The following is a 13,553-nucleotide window of genomic DNA, read 5'->3' as shown; positions in this document are numbered from 1 at the left end:
GGAGCTTACAATAAAATTCTGGTACTGGCTTCTCTGTGTCCCTATTTCTAGTTACTTTACATGTTCTGCTCATATGCAGTGTATTGAGAATCTAACTTAGCATTCACCCCAAACAGGCTCTAGCTTCTCAGAAATTAAAAGTGCTTAGGATTTGTTATATGTTTCTTCTGATGCTCTGAATCCTTTATCACTGTAAAGAAATACCCCAAATTTGTGATTAATCCATGACTATTACTTTACTCAAATGGCATTTTATTCATGTGCCATAAATGCCACAAATGTAATACTTAGATCAATCAGCAAGCATTTATTAAATGCCTGTTATCTGTCAGACACTGTGCCAGGAGCTGGGGATACAACTAGAAAGAATGAAATAGTAAAAAAGTAACCATACTATCAATATTCTGTTATACTTTGGAAACACAAATTTATCTGTATTTTTTTTTCTAATTAGCTCCTGGGCTATAATGAAAAACCAGTAAATCTACAGATGTTCATTGGAACAGCAGATGATCGCTACCTACGACCACATGCATTCTACCAGGTGCACCGAATCACTGGGAAAACTGTTGCTACTGCTAGCCAAGAAATAATAATTGCCAGCACAAAAGTTTTAGAAATTCCTCTTCTTCCTGAAAATAATATGTCGGCCAGGTATGTTGTTTACCTAACACTACATGGACTGGAAATTCTGTGATAATGAAGAAAAAATAAAAGTGAGTGACAGAGAGAGAGAGAGAGAGAGAGAGAGAGAGAGAGAGAGAGAGAGAGAGAGAGAATAAGTAGTATAATATTTGTCTTCATTTTTGCTTGATAGCGCTATACTAGAGAATTTTTATCTAAGAGAAATCAGTCTCAATCTGGACTATAGGCAACTCTTGTCAACAACCAAATAGATGTAAATTTGAATCACCCTTAATTGGGCTTGCTTGTATAGGCCCTGCTTTAGACTAAATTATCTTTGAGGTTCCAGGAAAGAGACTCAGGAAAATTGGCAGGAAAGCAAGACGAACAGTATGCTTAGAATTAGAGGTCATTTAGTCCAGGGCTTCTTAAACTTTTTCCACCCGCAACTCCTTCACCACTTCTTAAACTCCTTCCTTTTACGAGAAAGGAAACTGAAGCTCCGAGAGTATAAGAAATTTGTAGGAGTCACCTAGGAGGGGTAGTTGATAGAGTACTGGGCCTGGACTCAAGAAGATCTGAGTTCAAAACCAGCCTCAGACAGCTTTTTCAACTGTAACATAGGTATAATAATAGGACCTACCTTGCAGTATTAATAAGCTAATGTTTATAAAACCCTTAGCATAGTGAGCCAGGGCCCAAAGTAGGTGCTTGATTAATGCCTGTTCCTACCCCTCTTTGGTAGAGCTGGAAATCTGAACCCAGATTCTCTGACTCCAGATCCAGGTTTTTTCCCACTGTATCTTTCTGCCTCCCTGGGTATGTGGTATATGAGCCCCAAGTATTTCTAGATTAAGGTGCCAGAGCATAACTTGCTGCTACCTATATATGCCTCTAATTCACTTCTCTTTGGGGTAACAAGTCATGGGAGGCTGATCTTGTACCAGTGCTATGTAGGACATGGTGATGAGAGCTTCCATTAACTGGTTCTTTCCCTATCTTATGGCAAGGAAACCCCCAGCCTCCTGCCTCCTATCCCTTTGATTCAGAGTGCCAACTGCTGAGGCAAAGATCACTTTGCACTGCAGATTACAATGCATGAAAAAAGATTTAGACAGTATAAATTAGAGAGTCTTAGAGGCAAGATACTAGCATTAAAGGGGCTCAGGACAAGCTTCTAACATAAGAAGGTGAGGTTTTAGTTAGGGATAACATCTGTGTCAGTTATTTAACTTATCTGAGGTTAAAGTTGTCATCTTACAAGTCTGAAGAACATTTTAAATAACACTCTTCTTTATTAAATGGCATGTATACAACTTGGACTTAAGACTTACTGTCCCACTCACCATCAGCCCCCCTCCCCTTCCATTTTTTATAACTGCAGTTGAATTGAATAAGCTTTGTTCCTTTCTGAAATACTTGAGTATTTCCTCTTAAACTAATATAGAGGTTAGTGTTTTTAAATAGCATTTAGTACATATTTTCCCCCTGTAGCACGTACAAGCAGTGCAGTCTGGCTTCTTGTTCAGAAAACCATGGCAAATGGTTATTTGTGATAACTCCAATCTAAATCTTTGCAGTTTTTCCTTTTTGTAAAGTGAGGCTTTTGAACTAAAATGAATCTAAATGCTATAAACCAGAATCATTGCCCTAACCCTGCCAATATTCTATATATAATAATTTGTAAGAATAAGAATCTATGTAACAGCACCAAGACCTGAATTTTGTCACGTTTACATGGATAACCACTACTCTGTTACATTTTAATAAGCATCTCTGGAACTGGAAAAGCAGTAATTCTATTTATAAAACTTCATCACCTTGCTGCACGTTGTTTATTTGAAGACCTCATTTGTTTTCTGTGCATTTTATCTATACATTTGAAAATGTTTTTAGATTTTAGAAATTCACATTAGAATGTGAAGCAGTTTCTCCCTCAAATCTCCCTCCTTTAATTTTCATTGCTAATTATCCTTCAAACTCTTTAGGATTTAAGCTTACAGGTTGGTTTCTGGCTACAGATTGTGCCTTAAGATAAAAACAAAGGAAGCCATAATCAGAAACAGCTCAGAGCAATGAAAACTAACTTAGCTAATTTTAATTTTTGACTAATACACTGTTTCCATTCTTTTCTTTACGTGAATAACAGATATTTGCTATAGTATTTATTGTTTATGCTTTTGGTTGGTCATATATGTTAATTTAGGACATATTCTTAATAATATTCACTACTGTTGTCCATAACACTGTTTAACATTTAAACAGTCATAAATGTAGATTATTTGGAAAACCCAGTTTTAACATGATGGAATGGTATTTGTTGATATACATACTAGTCAGTAACCAAACCTTTGATTGAGGATATTTCAGCCCCACAGTTGTACTTTCCTGCCCTGACATTATGCAGTGTTCCTTATTCTTTTGACTTTTCTGTTCCAAAAGCATTCCATTACAAAAAATCCTTTTGATCACCCATATTTCTTCCTTTCTTAGCCTGGTTTTAAGTTATATGATAATTGAACAATAAGATCGCTACCACCACACTTCCTTTCTAACACTTAAGTATAAAAGAAGTTAGAGGTCAACCATTCCATAAAATTCCATTTTGATGCTTTAATCATACTGTAGAGATAACCAGGGGTTCGCAAAAACTATAGCAATAGAAAGAGGATATTCTGGCAATTTCTACCAGGGTTTTGAATATGACTGCCGCAGCAACATATTCTGTCTCTTGCTTTAGGGCTAATCTAGCTAAATATGGGAAGACTCATCATCAGAAGATTAGCCAGTAGGTGATGACTTTTTTTGGTTATAGCAATCTATAAAAACAGATTAAAAATACAAAACTAAAATTACTGGGTTTTCTGGAACTATTGCTTATGAATCAGGAAGTAAAGTATTATGTTTTCCCTCTAGTATTGATTGTGCAGGTATTTTAAAACTTCGCAATTCAGATATAGAACTTCGAAAAGGAGAGACTGATATTGGCAGAAAGAATACTAGAGTGCGTCTTGTCTTTCGTGCACACATACCCCAACCTAATGGAAAAGTCTTGTCTCTGCAGACTGCTTCCATACCTGTTGAATGCTGTAAGTGAGTATGATGGTATCTATTTAAAATTTCTTCAGTAATAACCAATAGATTGTCTTCTCTTCATTTGCTATCTAAAGTTTAGGTCAGAAGAGCAAATTTAGACACAGAATTTAAATAATCTAGTATGATGGTAAAGTAAGCAAGCTGATTTTTATGTTTAGCATATAAAAATGAGACAGAATAGTAGAAAACACATTGGACTCTGAATCTGAACCTTGATTCTAGTTCCAAGCCTGAACATGTGAATTCATAATGTCATAATGATGGTATAACAATATCTCTAAGTTACATTGTAGTCTATTGTAATTAAATAATATAAAATTTATGCTTAGTAGTAAAATGAGTTATATGAAATGTTAGTCTATTAAATGTAATATAATTTTTCTCATATTCATCTTTTAAAAAATGTATTCTTTATGCTTGGAAATTTACATATTAATACATGCTTTTATTCAACTCTTTGGGGGGAAAAATAGCACAGCGATCTGCTCAAGAACTCCCTCAGATTGAGAAGTACAGTATCAACAGTTGTCCAGTAAATGGAGGTCATGAAATGGTGGTGACTGGATCAAATTTTCTTCCAGAATCCAAAATCATCTTTATTGAAAAAGGCCAAGGTAATAGAATTTTTAAACTGAGGAATTTAGGGGGTGGAGAGGAAGGGTAGCTTCAAGAAACTAAACCATTTCCCCCCTAAATTTTCAAAGTTAATCAATTCACTAGTGATTTGTTTTTACCAAAGCTATCTGCTGAACTGTCCTTATACTTTGCAAGTGAAATTCCATCCCTAAGCAGGCTTAGTAATTGCAATTTTGTGGGGCTTTATTTTTAGTTTTTGATACTAGATCTTCCTATGTAGAATTCACCTAAAGCTAGAAGTGCAGTGGTTATTCTCAGTGCTGATCAGCCTGGAAGGCTTGACCATTTCTGACCTGGGCCAGTACTCCACTTCTTAGGCAGCCTGGTGACTCCTCCAGTCCCAGGGGTTCACCATGTTGGTGCCAGACATAATATGGACACCCAATTGGTTTTACAGCTACTATAGCTCAGAAATTCTGAGCTCAAACTATCTGCCATCTTCATCCTCCCCAGTAGCAGGGATTACAGGCAAGTGCCACCGTGCCTAGCCAGTAGTAGCAATTTTTTGCAAGAAGTTGAAACTACTTATTCCTAAATGCTTTATAAAAATTGACTGAAAAATAATTTATAAAGAACAAATCCAATTGTATTTTACTTTATGTATTGAATATTTCTAAGATGTGTATGTATGCGTATGATGTTCATTAGTTCTCATTTTCACACTGTTTTATGTAATTTCAGAATATTTTTCCAGAGGATGACATGCTGTATCAAATTTGGCCACCTGATATTTCATATATTTTTTAAAATATTGGAAAAAATGTAAAGCAGACCTAAAGGGAAACTAATATTGAGTCACATTATTTGGAACTTTGATAAAAGATTTGTTTTTATCTCCTATGCAGTTATAATATTCTGTTTTATGTAATAGCTGCTTGTGAGCACATCTTAGCTGTCTAACTAAATTATAAGCTCCTCAAAGGAAGAGAATCTTATTTATTTTTACTTATTCTCAGCACCTAGCACATGGACATGTAATAAGCTTTTAATAAATTCTGAATAAATAAATTTGTTCCTTTTAGTTGAGCTAGTCTTCAGTTCAGGTATAAGCCATTAAATACTCATAAGTTATAATTAAAAGCTCTCTGGGAAGGGTTCAGGTAGGAAAAGTATGAGAGTATTCAAGTGAGTATTTATTACTGGCCAAGATGTGATATGTGGCTCTGTTTCATTTCTGTTGCCAAGTAATTGAGCATATTATTTTTTAAACATCAGTAAGCACGTGTATAACGGACCGTGTTCTGTACTAGTAGCCACAAATTGTCTTCAGAAAATTGGATAAACATTTTATAGATTGTTTATGGACAGACACAGACAGGAGTTGCACAGAATGAGAAAGTGTAGATGGTTTGTAATCTTTGTCTACAGTCATGTTGAAGAATCACATGTTGTTCATTGACTATATATAAGGTACTCTGCTAGGCACTCTTGGGAGTGCAAAGTGTTATAGGACGAATTCTCTGTCCTACATATTTAGCTATATTGTGGAAACTAGTCTGAATAAGGGAATTTTCAGCCCTTCTTTCAAGGGCAGGCAGTTTATTGCTCTGAAATTATATGTATATTGGAGAGTTCCTAGTTCCAAGAGAAAAGCCCAGGCCCTCTCTAGACCTTTGTTGTTGTGCTTGGGCCTAATAAAAACTAGTGATTTTTAACATTGTCATGTATGTAATAAATTTCAATTTTAATATAATCTATAACCTCAAAATTAGAAGCATTGTTCATTTACATTGTTAAATTTGAGGACCTCCTGGCATAGTCTCAAGCCAAGTCACAAAATCACAGGGATAGAAAGGACTTACTAAAAATTTTCACCCTATTTGGATCATGGCGGCTGTTGGCCACCTGATTCACTGTCTTCCTCGCCTCTCTAACAATACAGTTTAAACATTCATCTTGATGTTTCTTTAGACACCTTAACATTTCAATTCTTTAGTCTGTTCAAATCCCAGTCCACCGTAACCATGCATATAGTCACACTGTGTATCTCACCATTACCCACAAGTCTTCTCCTTTCTTGATCAAAAACACTGACATTCCTCTGAATGATTTATCCTCTAAAATTCCATCTCTTTTTGACTCACTCCTCCTAAACCTATTTTTTACCCTCATCATGACCTTTAATCCTTCTACCCTAAGTACTTTTTTAAGGTCATTACCTTTTGGCGTTCCTGCCTTGACCATTTCAACATTGTAACCAATTCAAGTTTATGGTGCCTTCTGTTCTTTAGGCCCACACTCCATTGTCCTTTTGCAGCTCACCCTTTGCCAAACTTTAGCCCTGAGTTATTCCCACCATCCCTCATTACTACTCATGTGTTACTGAATACAAGTACTATAACTATTACGTTATTGAACCTTGACTGGACTCTTACTGTATCAAAGTAATTCTTTGTTTCTTCTGTAACTCACTCCCCACAGAAGGTATTCCAAACCTCTTCTCTTCTTGATAATGAGGTGACCTTTTTCTGTTTGACAAAATATCCTCTCTCCATATGCCTTTGATCCCATCTCCTTCTGTCTTTTTTTTCTTTTCTTTTTGTTGAGGCAGTCAGGGTTAAGTGACTTGCCCAGGGTCACACAGCTAGTAAGTGTTAAGTTTCTGAGGCCGGATTTCAACTCAGGTCCTCCTGACTCCAAGGCCCAAGCTCATCCACTGCACAACCTAGCTGCCCCTCTCCTGTCTTCTACCATAGATTTTCTCCCTCAATCATACCCCATCCCAGTCCAGTCATCAAACTCTTCCTATCTACTCATTCTTTCCCTTTTCTCTTATATGCCAAAGGCTCCCTGATCTTTAAAAAATAATTCTTCATTAGATCTACCACCCCATGACTTATCGTCCTAAATTTTAACTCCCTGTCTCAGCCAAGCTATCTACACTAATTGCCTCACTTCCTCTTTTCTCTTACTCCTTATTTATGACCTCATCGGAGTTGCCAGTGATATCTTTTTAAAAGTAATGCTTTTCCCCCAATTACATGTAAAAACAATTTTTAACATTCGTTTTTTAAAATTTTGAGTTCCAAATTCTCTCCCTCCCTCCTCCTCCGCTTCCCACTCTCTGGGGCAGCAAGCAATTTGCTATAGGTTATACATGTGCAATAATGCAAAACATTTCAATATTAGTCATGTTGTGAAAGAAAACACAGAGCAGCAGCTAGGTGATGCAGTGGTTAGACCACCAGATCTGAGTTAGGAGGACCTGAGTTCAAGTTTGGCCTCAGACCAGACACTTGACACTCACTAGCTGCATGACCATGGGCAAATCACTTAATCTCAATTGCCTCACCAAAAAACCCCCAAAACCCCACAGACCAAGAAAAAAATAAAGTGAAAAATAGTATGTTTCAATCTGCATTTAGACAGTTCTTTCTTAGGAGGTAGATATTATTTTTCATTATGAGTCCTTTGAAATTGCGTTGGATCATTGTGTTGCTGAGGATAGCTAAGTCATTTACAGTTGATCAGTGTACAGTATTACTGTTATTGTGTACCATTTTCTCCTGATTCTGCTCACTTCACTCTGCTTCAATTCATGTAAGTCTTTCCAGGCTTTTCTGAAATCATCCTGCTTGTCACCAGTGATGTCTTAATTGCTAAATCTGGTGATCTTTTCTCAGTCCTCATCCATCTTGTTCTCTCCTCTTTGGGTTTTCATGACAGTACTCTTTCCTGGTTTTCCTCTTACCTGTCTGATTTCCTCAGTCTCCTTTGCTGGGTCAGTATCTATATCACATCCCCTAACTGTAGGTGTCCCCCAAAGTTCTATCTTAGACCCTCTTTCCTTCTTTCTCCATATTCTTGGTGACCTCATCAGTTCCATGGGTTTAACTATCATTTCTGTGCACATGACCCACAGATCTATGTGTCTAGCCCCAGGATCTCCCTTGAGTGTCATTCTCATATCACCAGTTGCCTGTTGACTATTTCAAACCAGATGTCCCAAAGCTGTTGCAAATTCATCTTGTCCAAAATTGAACTAATTATACTAGCTCTCTGCCCCCAAGTATAACCTTCCTCCAGACTTCCCAATTTCTGTTGAAGGCACCACGATTCTTTCAGATTCCTAAAATTTATAACTAGCATTATTCTTAATTCCTATATTGCTCTTCAGTTCCCACATCTCTTTCATAGATACTTTATTCCCCCCCCCCCGCCACCATCTTAGTTTTCACCTTGACTACTGCAGTAGCCTGGTCTTCCTGGCTCATCCATTCTATATTCTGCATAGTTGTTAAAGTGATTTTCCTTACTCTAAGCTCTGACCATGTGCCTAGCACCTTACCTGACATGTAGTAGGTATTTAATAAATGCTTATTGATTAATTGGTTAGTTGATTGATCTTAGAGGCCATCTAGTCAAAACCATACCTTAGCAAGAACTCCCTTTAAAGCAAGAGTTAATAACCTAGGGTCCATGGGTCCACAAAGGGTCCACAGATGGTTAACTTAATTTAATAGAATTAGTTTCCTTTATAATCTTATTTGTTTTATTTTAAAATTTTAAAAACATTCAGAGAGAGAGTCTCATAGACTTCATCAAATTGTCACATGGGTCCATGACACAAAAAAGATTTGGTAACTCATCCTCTGACAAATAGTAATCTAGACTTTGCTTTGAAGATCTCTAATGAAGGGGGAATAGTACGCTACCTCCCAGTGTAGCAAATTGCAACTTTTGAGTAGCTTTAAGTACTGGGGGCTGGAGAAGGAAATGGCAAACCACTCTGATATCTTTGCCAAAAAAACCCCAAATGAGGTCAGGAAGACTTAGACACAACTGAAAAAGGGGTGAACAAGAAGTATTAGGGAGTTTTTCCTTTTTGTCAAGCTTAAATGTTCCTATTTGTACTTTACGCACCATGTATCACCTAGAAGCAAACAGAGCAACTCTAGTCTTTATTCCATAAGAAAGCCCTCCAAATACTGGAAGACAGCTGTCATGTTCCACCAAAATGTCTCTTATTTAGTCTAAACATCCCCAGTTTTCTTCAGCTGATCTTTATGTGACATGATTAATAATAATGGTGATAATGACAATTAGCACTTTAAGGTTTGCAAAGTGTTTTTAAAATATTATCTCATTTTCACAACAACAACAAAAAATTATCTCATTTTATCCAGATAACAACCCTAGAAGATAGGTGCTATTATTTCCATTTTATAGATGGGGAAACTGAGACACAGCTTAAGTGACTTGCCCAGGATCACTGTAAGTGTCTGAGGACAGATTTGACTTTTGGTTGCCATCTTCTAGATAGCCTTCACTACCTTCCTACTGTGTGGTGCTCAGAACTAAACATAGTACTCCAGAGGTCCTGGAAGTTTTGAGGGTGGGTTAAGGGGCAGCTTCTTCTGGGGGCAATAGGAGTAACCCTTGGTGAAGATGGATTTAGAATTTTCAGACATACTAGGCTCTGATGGAAGAGCTAAAAAGGAAAAACAATAAATTAGCTGCAAGATAGAATCTATAGCCTTACACTTCACGCTTAATTGTAGTGTCCCATTTAATGCTTCATGATTATTAGGATTGGAAAGAACCTTAGAGATCATCCCACATCTGCCATCTGTGAAGGAGCTATTGTGTAGTAGAAAGGCTGCAAATAAATATAATCTATTGGTTTTCTTCGAAATAAAATATTTATGGTTTTACACATCTACAAACTGTTAGTGACTTTGTCCATTGAAGCTTGTTGCTTATTGAATTATAAAAGTATTTCATTGGGCATATCTTGCAGATTTTTAAAACCTGCTCTTATAAATCCAGCTATGCTAACTTTTGGTACCACAAAAGGACTAATATGGCACTGAAATAGCAATCTTGTTATGGCCTTTTAAAATACTGCACATTTGAAAGTATCCAATGCACATCTAACTATGGTATAGTTTTTGCTTAAGACATGAATGAGTTAAATTATTTAAGGAGCTTGGGTATTTTTAGGGGAAATACATTCCCCATAACGGTGTTTAACTATATACTTATATCTTCCTTAAAATTTAATTTTTAATCCTCTAATGATAGTCTTACTGAATGTTTTCATGTGCTTTATAACCTGAATTATTTGTAAATTGAATCATTTCTCTCTACAGATGGACGTCCTCAGTGGGAAGTAGAAGGAAAAATAATTAGGGAAAAGTGTCAAGGGGTGAGAAATTTAATTTTTTTCCTTTAGAAAGTATTCTTGGTTAATTTCTTTAAATGGAAAAACTGAATTAATTATATGCTGTTCTTTTAAGTCAGTGGGAACTTTTTTTCCCTCAGTTCACTGAAGTATTTTAAAACATCACTTTAACAACAATAAACATTTATTTGGTACCAACTGTGTACAAGGCAATGTTCTAGGAATTGGAAACTTAGAGTTAAAAATGAAACAGGCCTGGCCCTCATAATACAAAAGTGAAAAGGGTTTTTTTTGGGAAAGGTAGAGAAAGTAACTTTTAAATAAATAATAAAAATTGACTTTATTTCAGTATAATATCTATTTTGAGTTAGGGTAAGGTAAGAGAAAAGATTTTTTCAGAAATATGTATTTGGGAAATGTATTATAAGCCCTTTTCCCTTCTAACACAAACTGAAAAAAAACTGCTCAGGCTATTTATTGGACTTAGACTGTTTATTGTTCATAGCACTTCAGATACTTTATCCTACCTTCAGAAATTCCATTCTGAATGGGATAGCTATATAGCAGCCAGTTTGAAGTTTAAGTGGGAATAGGGGAGTATTTATTCCTTGGACTTACAGCCATAGACATGTAGAAAGCATGGACCCAGTGCACTGGGCCCAGACCCAGTATTTCTTTATAGAGTGTGTTGCAAGGTCCTGGTACAGTTTAAACTGAGAAACAGAGGCTCCTTACCCCTTCTTTAAGATTTAGTAATGTTCTAAAATTAATGGTAAGCATCAGCATACATATTTCCAATCTCACATCTCCAACTTCCTTCAGACATCTCAAAATGGATGTCTAGTAGGCATCTTATACTCAACATATCCTAAACAGGAATCATTATCTTTCCCTCTAAAACATCTCTCAGTTCCCCTTTCCTATTACTTTAGTGGGCAAACACCATCTTCTCAACCTAGTAGTCGTACTGGATTCCTTTCTACCTCTTTTCCCTTATGTTGCCAAGGTTTTTAGATTTCACTTATGCAAAATCTCTCAAACATTCCCCCTTTTCTTCTCTGACACTGCCACCACTCTGGTGCAAGCCTTATCCCCTCACACCTGGACTATTGCAATAACCTGTTGTTGGGTTAGCCTGCCTCAAGTCTCTTCTCATTCCAATCCATTCTCCATTCAGCCACAAAAGTGATTTTCTTAAAGCGCAGGTCCAGTAATATCACCCCCATCCCCATTAAACTGTAGTGGCGCCCAATTGCCTCTAAGAGCAAAAAAAAAAAATGTTCTCCTTGATATTCAGAGCCCTTCATAACCTCCTCCCATCTTTCCAGTCTTCTTATATCCCCACCAGGTACTCTTTGGTTCAGTTACCCTGGTGTCCTGGCTGTCCCGTGAACAAGACACTCCATATAACCTATAGGAATTTGTCTGTCCCCAGGTCTACAATGTTATCTCTCCTCAACTCCTCCTACTGGCTTCCTTTAAGTCACAACTGAAATTCCATCTTCTACAGGAAGTCTTTCCCACCCCTACCTCCACTCTCACCCCCTTAATTCTAGTGCCCTTTCTCTGTTAATTATTTCCTATTAATCCTATATATAATTTGCTTAATATATATGTTTGCATGTTATCTCTCCCCCATTTGATTTGTAAGCTTCTTGAAGGTAGGGACTGTATTTTATCTCTTTTTGTATCCCCCAGGCACAGTGCCTGGCACATAATAGGCACTCAATAAATGTTTATTGATTATTTTCTACTTTAGAGGATTCCTAATAAAAAATTTTAAGAAATGTAAAGCAGTTATTAAATTGCAGGCTCCTGTTTACATGATTAAACATGGATTCCAAAGCTGAAGGAGAAAAATGTAATTTTAAAATTTATTAGGGACATATTTACACTGCAGTTCAAATTTCCTTGGCATGTACTATGTAACAGTAAGAATTTTTATTTCTTCTGTAACAGTACTATTGAGAGGAAAATTGTTTTCATATTTTGACTTCCAAAAACTTATGGGAAGAGCTACATCCAGGCCAATATAGAAAGCTTAAATTTTTTCACATGCAATGTATTTTAGTGGTGTATTACTAGTCACTGCCAAAACTATCTGAAGTGTTTTCACCTTGTTGTGCTAAATTTAACAGGTGCTTTTCATTTTTAGCTGTAAGTGTAATATTATCTTGTTTGAATTTTCACTTAGGCGAACATTGTCCTTGAAGTTCCTCCATACCATAACAGAACAGTTAAAGCTGCGGTGCAGGTGCAGTTTTATCTTTGTAATGGCAAGAGGAAAAAAAGCCAGTCTCAACGTTTTACTTACACACCAGGTACAAGGAGTTATTGTAATGGTTTCTTGTAAAGTTGCTTGGGTAGAAGCTTTTTTGTTTGTATTGGGTGAAAATAAGCTCAGTGAGTAGTACAACATCTTTAGAACAGAATACTTAGAAGCAATGAAAGTCTTTTATCTCCTTTCCAGATTCATTGTTCTGATGCTAAATATTGACCTAAGGCATAAGTAATTACTTTTTGACCCCTACGCATGGCTGTCTCCCAAACACTGTCCCAGGTCCTCTATTATCTCTATACATTCTCCCTTGATGATATCATTAGCTCTCATGAACTGAATTACAGTCTCTGGGTAGACATGTCCCAGAACTATCTGTCTAGCCTTCATTCCTCTCCTAAACCCCAGTCCTGTTTCTGTAACTGCCTGCTAGACATTCTAACTCAAATATTTTGTCCTTATCTTGAATTTTATAGATGTAAAATTGATCTCATTATCTTCCTCCAAATGAACTCATTTCTTCTCCAAACTTCCCTATTTCAGTTTTCTCTTCCTATATCCAATCAGTTGCCAAGTCTTATAGAATCATCTTCTTCTCTATATTTAACACTGAACTGGCTTATCTATCACCTTTCATGTAAAATATTGAAATAATCTTTTAATTGGTCTCCTTCCAGTCTCCTCCAGTCTATCCTTCACGCTGCAGTCAAGGTAATCTTCCTGATGCCTAAGTCTAACCATATCTGATGTTACCACTTTTCTGGCTGAAAATCTTCACTGACTCCACCTCCTACC

General features: G+C 36.6%; 1 protein-coding gene across 4 annotated transcripts in view; it reads left to right on the top strand.

Moving 5' to 3' along the window:
- The window catches only part of NFATC3 (nuclear factor of activated T cells 3), a 186,129-nt gene that overhangs the window by 103,496 nt on the left and 69,080 nt on the right, over positions 1–13,553 (top strand). For 3 of the 4 annotated variants that reach the window (XM_078149410.1, XM_020989294.2, XM_020989295.2), the window contains 5 exons: positions 455–654; positions 3,541–3,713; positions 4,194–4,334; positions 10,449–10,504; positions 12,675–12,801. In XM_078149410.1, the coding sequence (XP_078005536.1) occupies positions 455–654; positions 3,541–3,713; positions 4,194–4,334; positions 10,449–10,504; positions 12,675–12,801 (697 nt within the window). The remainder of the gene's footprint in view (positions 1–454; positions 655–3,540; positions 3,714–4,193; positions 4,335–10,448; positions 10,505–12,674; positions 12,802–13,553) is intronic. The other variant, XM_078149411.1, reaches the window with a different exon arrangement.

Source organism: Phascolarctos cinereus, unplaced genomic scaffold, assembly GCF_003287225.1.
Source record: "Phascolarctos cinereus isolate Bilbo 61053 unplaced genomic scaffold, phaCin_HiC Scaffold_2;HRSCAF=192, whole genome shotgun sequence".
NCBI lineage: Eukaryota > Metazoa > Chordata > Mammalia > Diprotodontia > Phascolarctidae > Phascolarctos > Phascolarctos cinereus.
The sequence above is the reverse complement of the archived record's forward strand: the minus strand, read 5'-3'. Positions and strand labels throughout refer to the sequence as shown.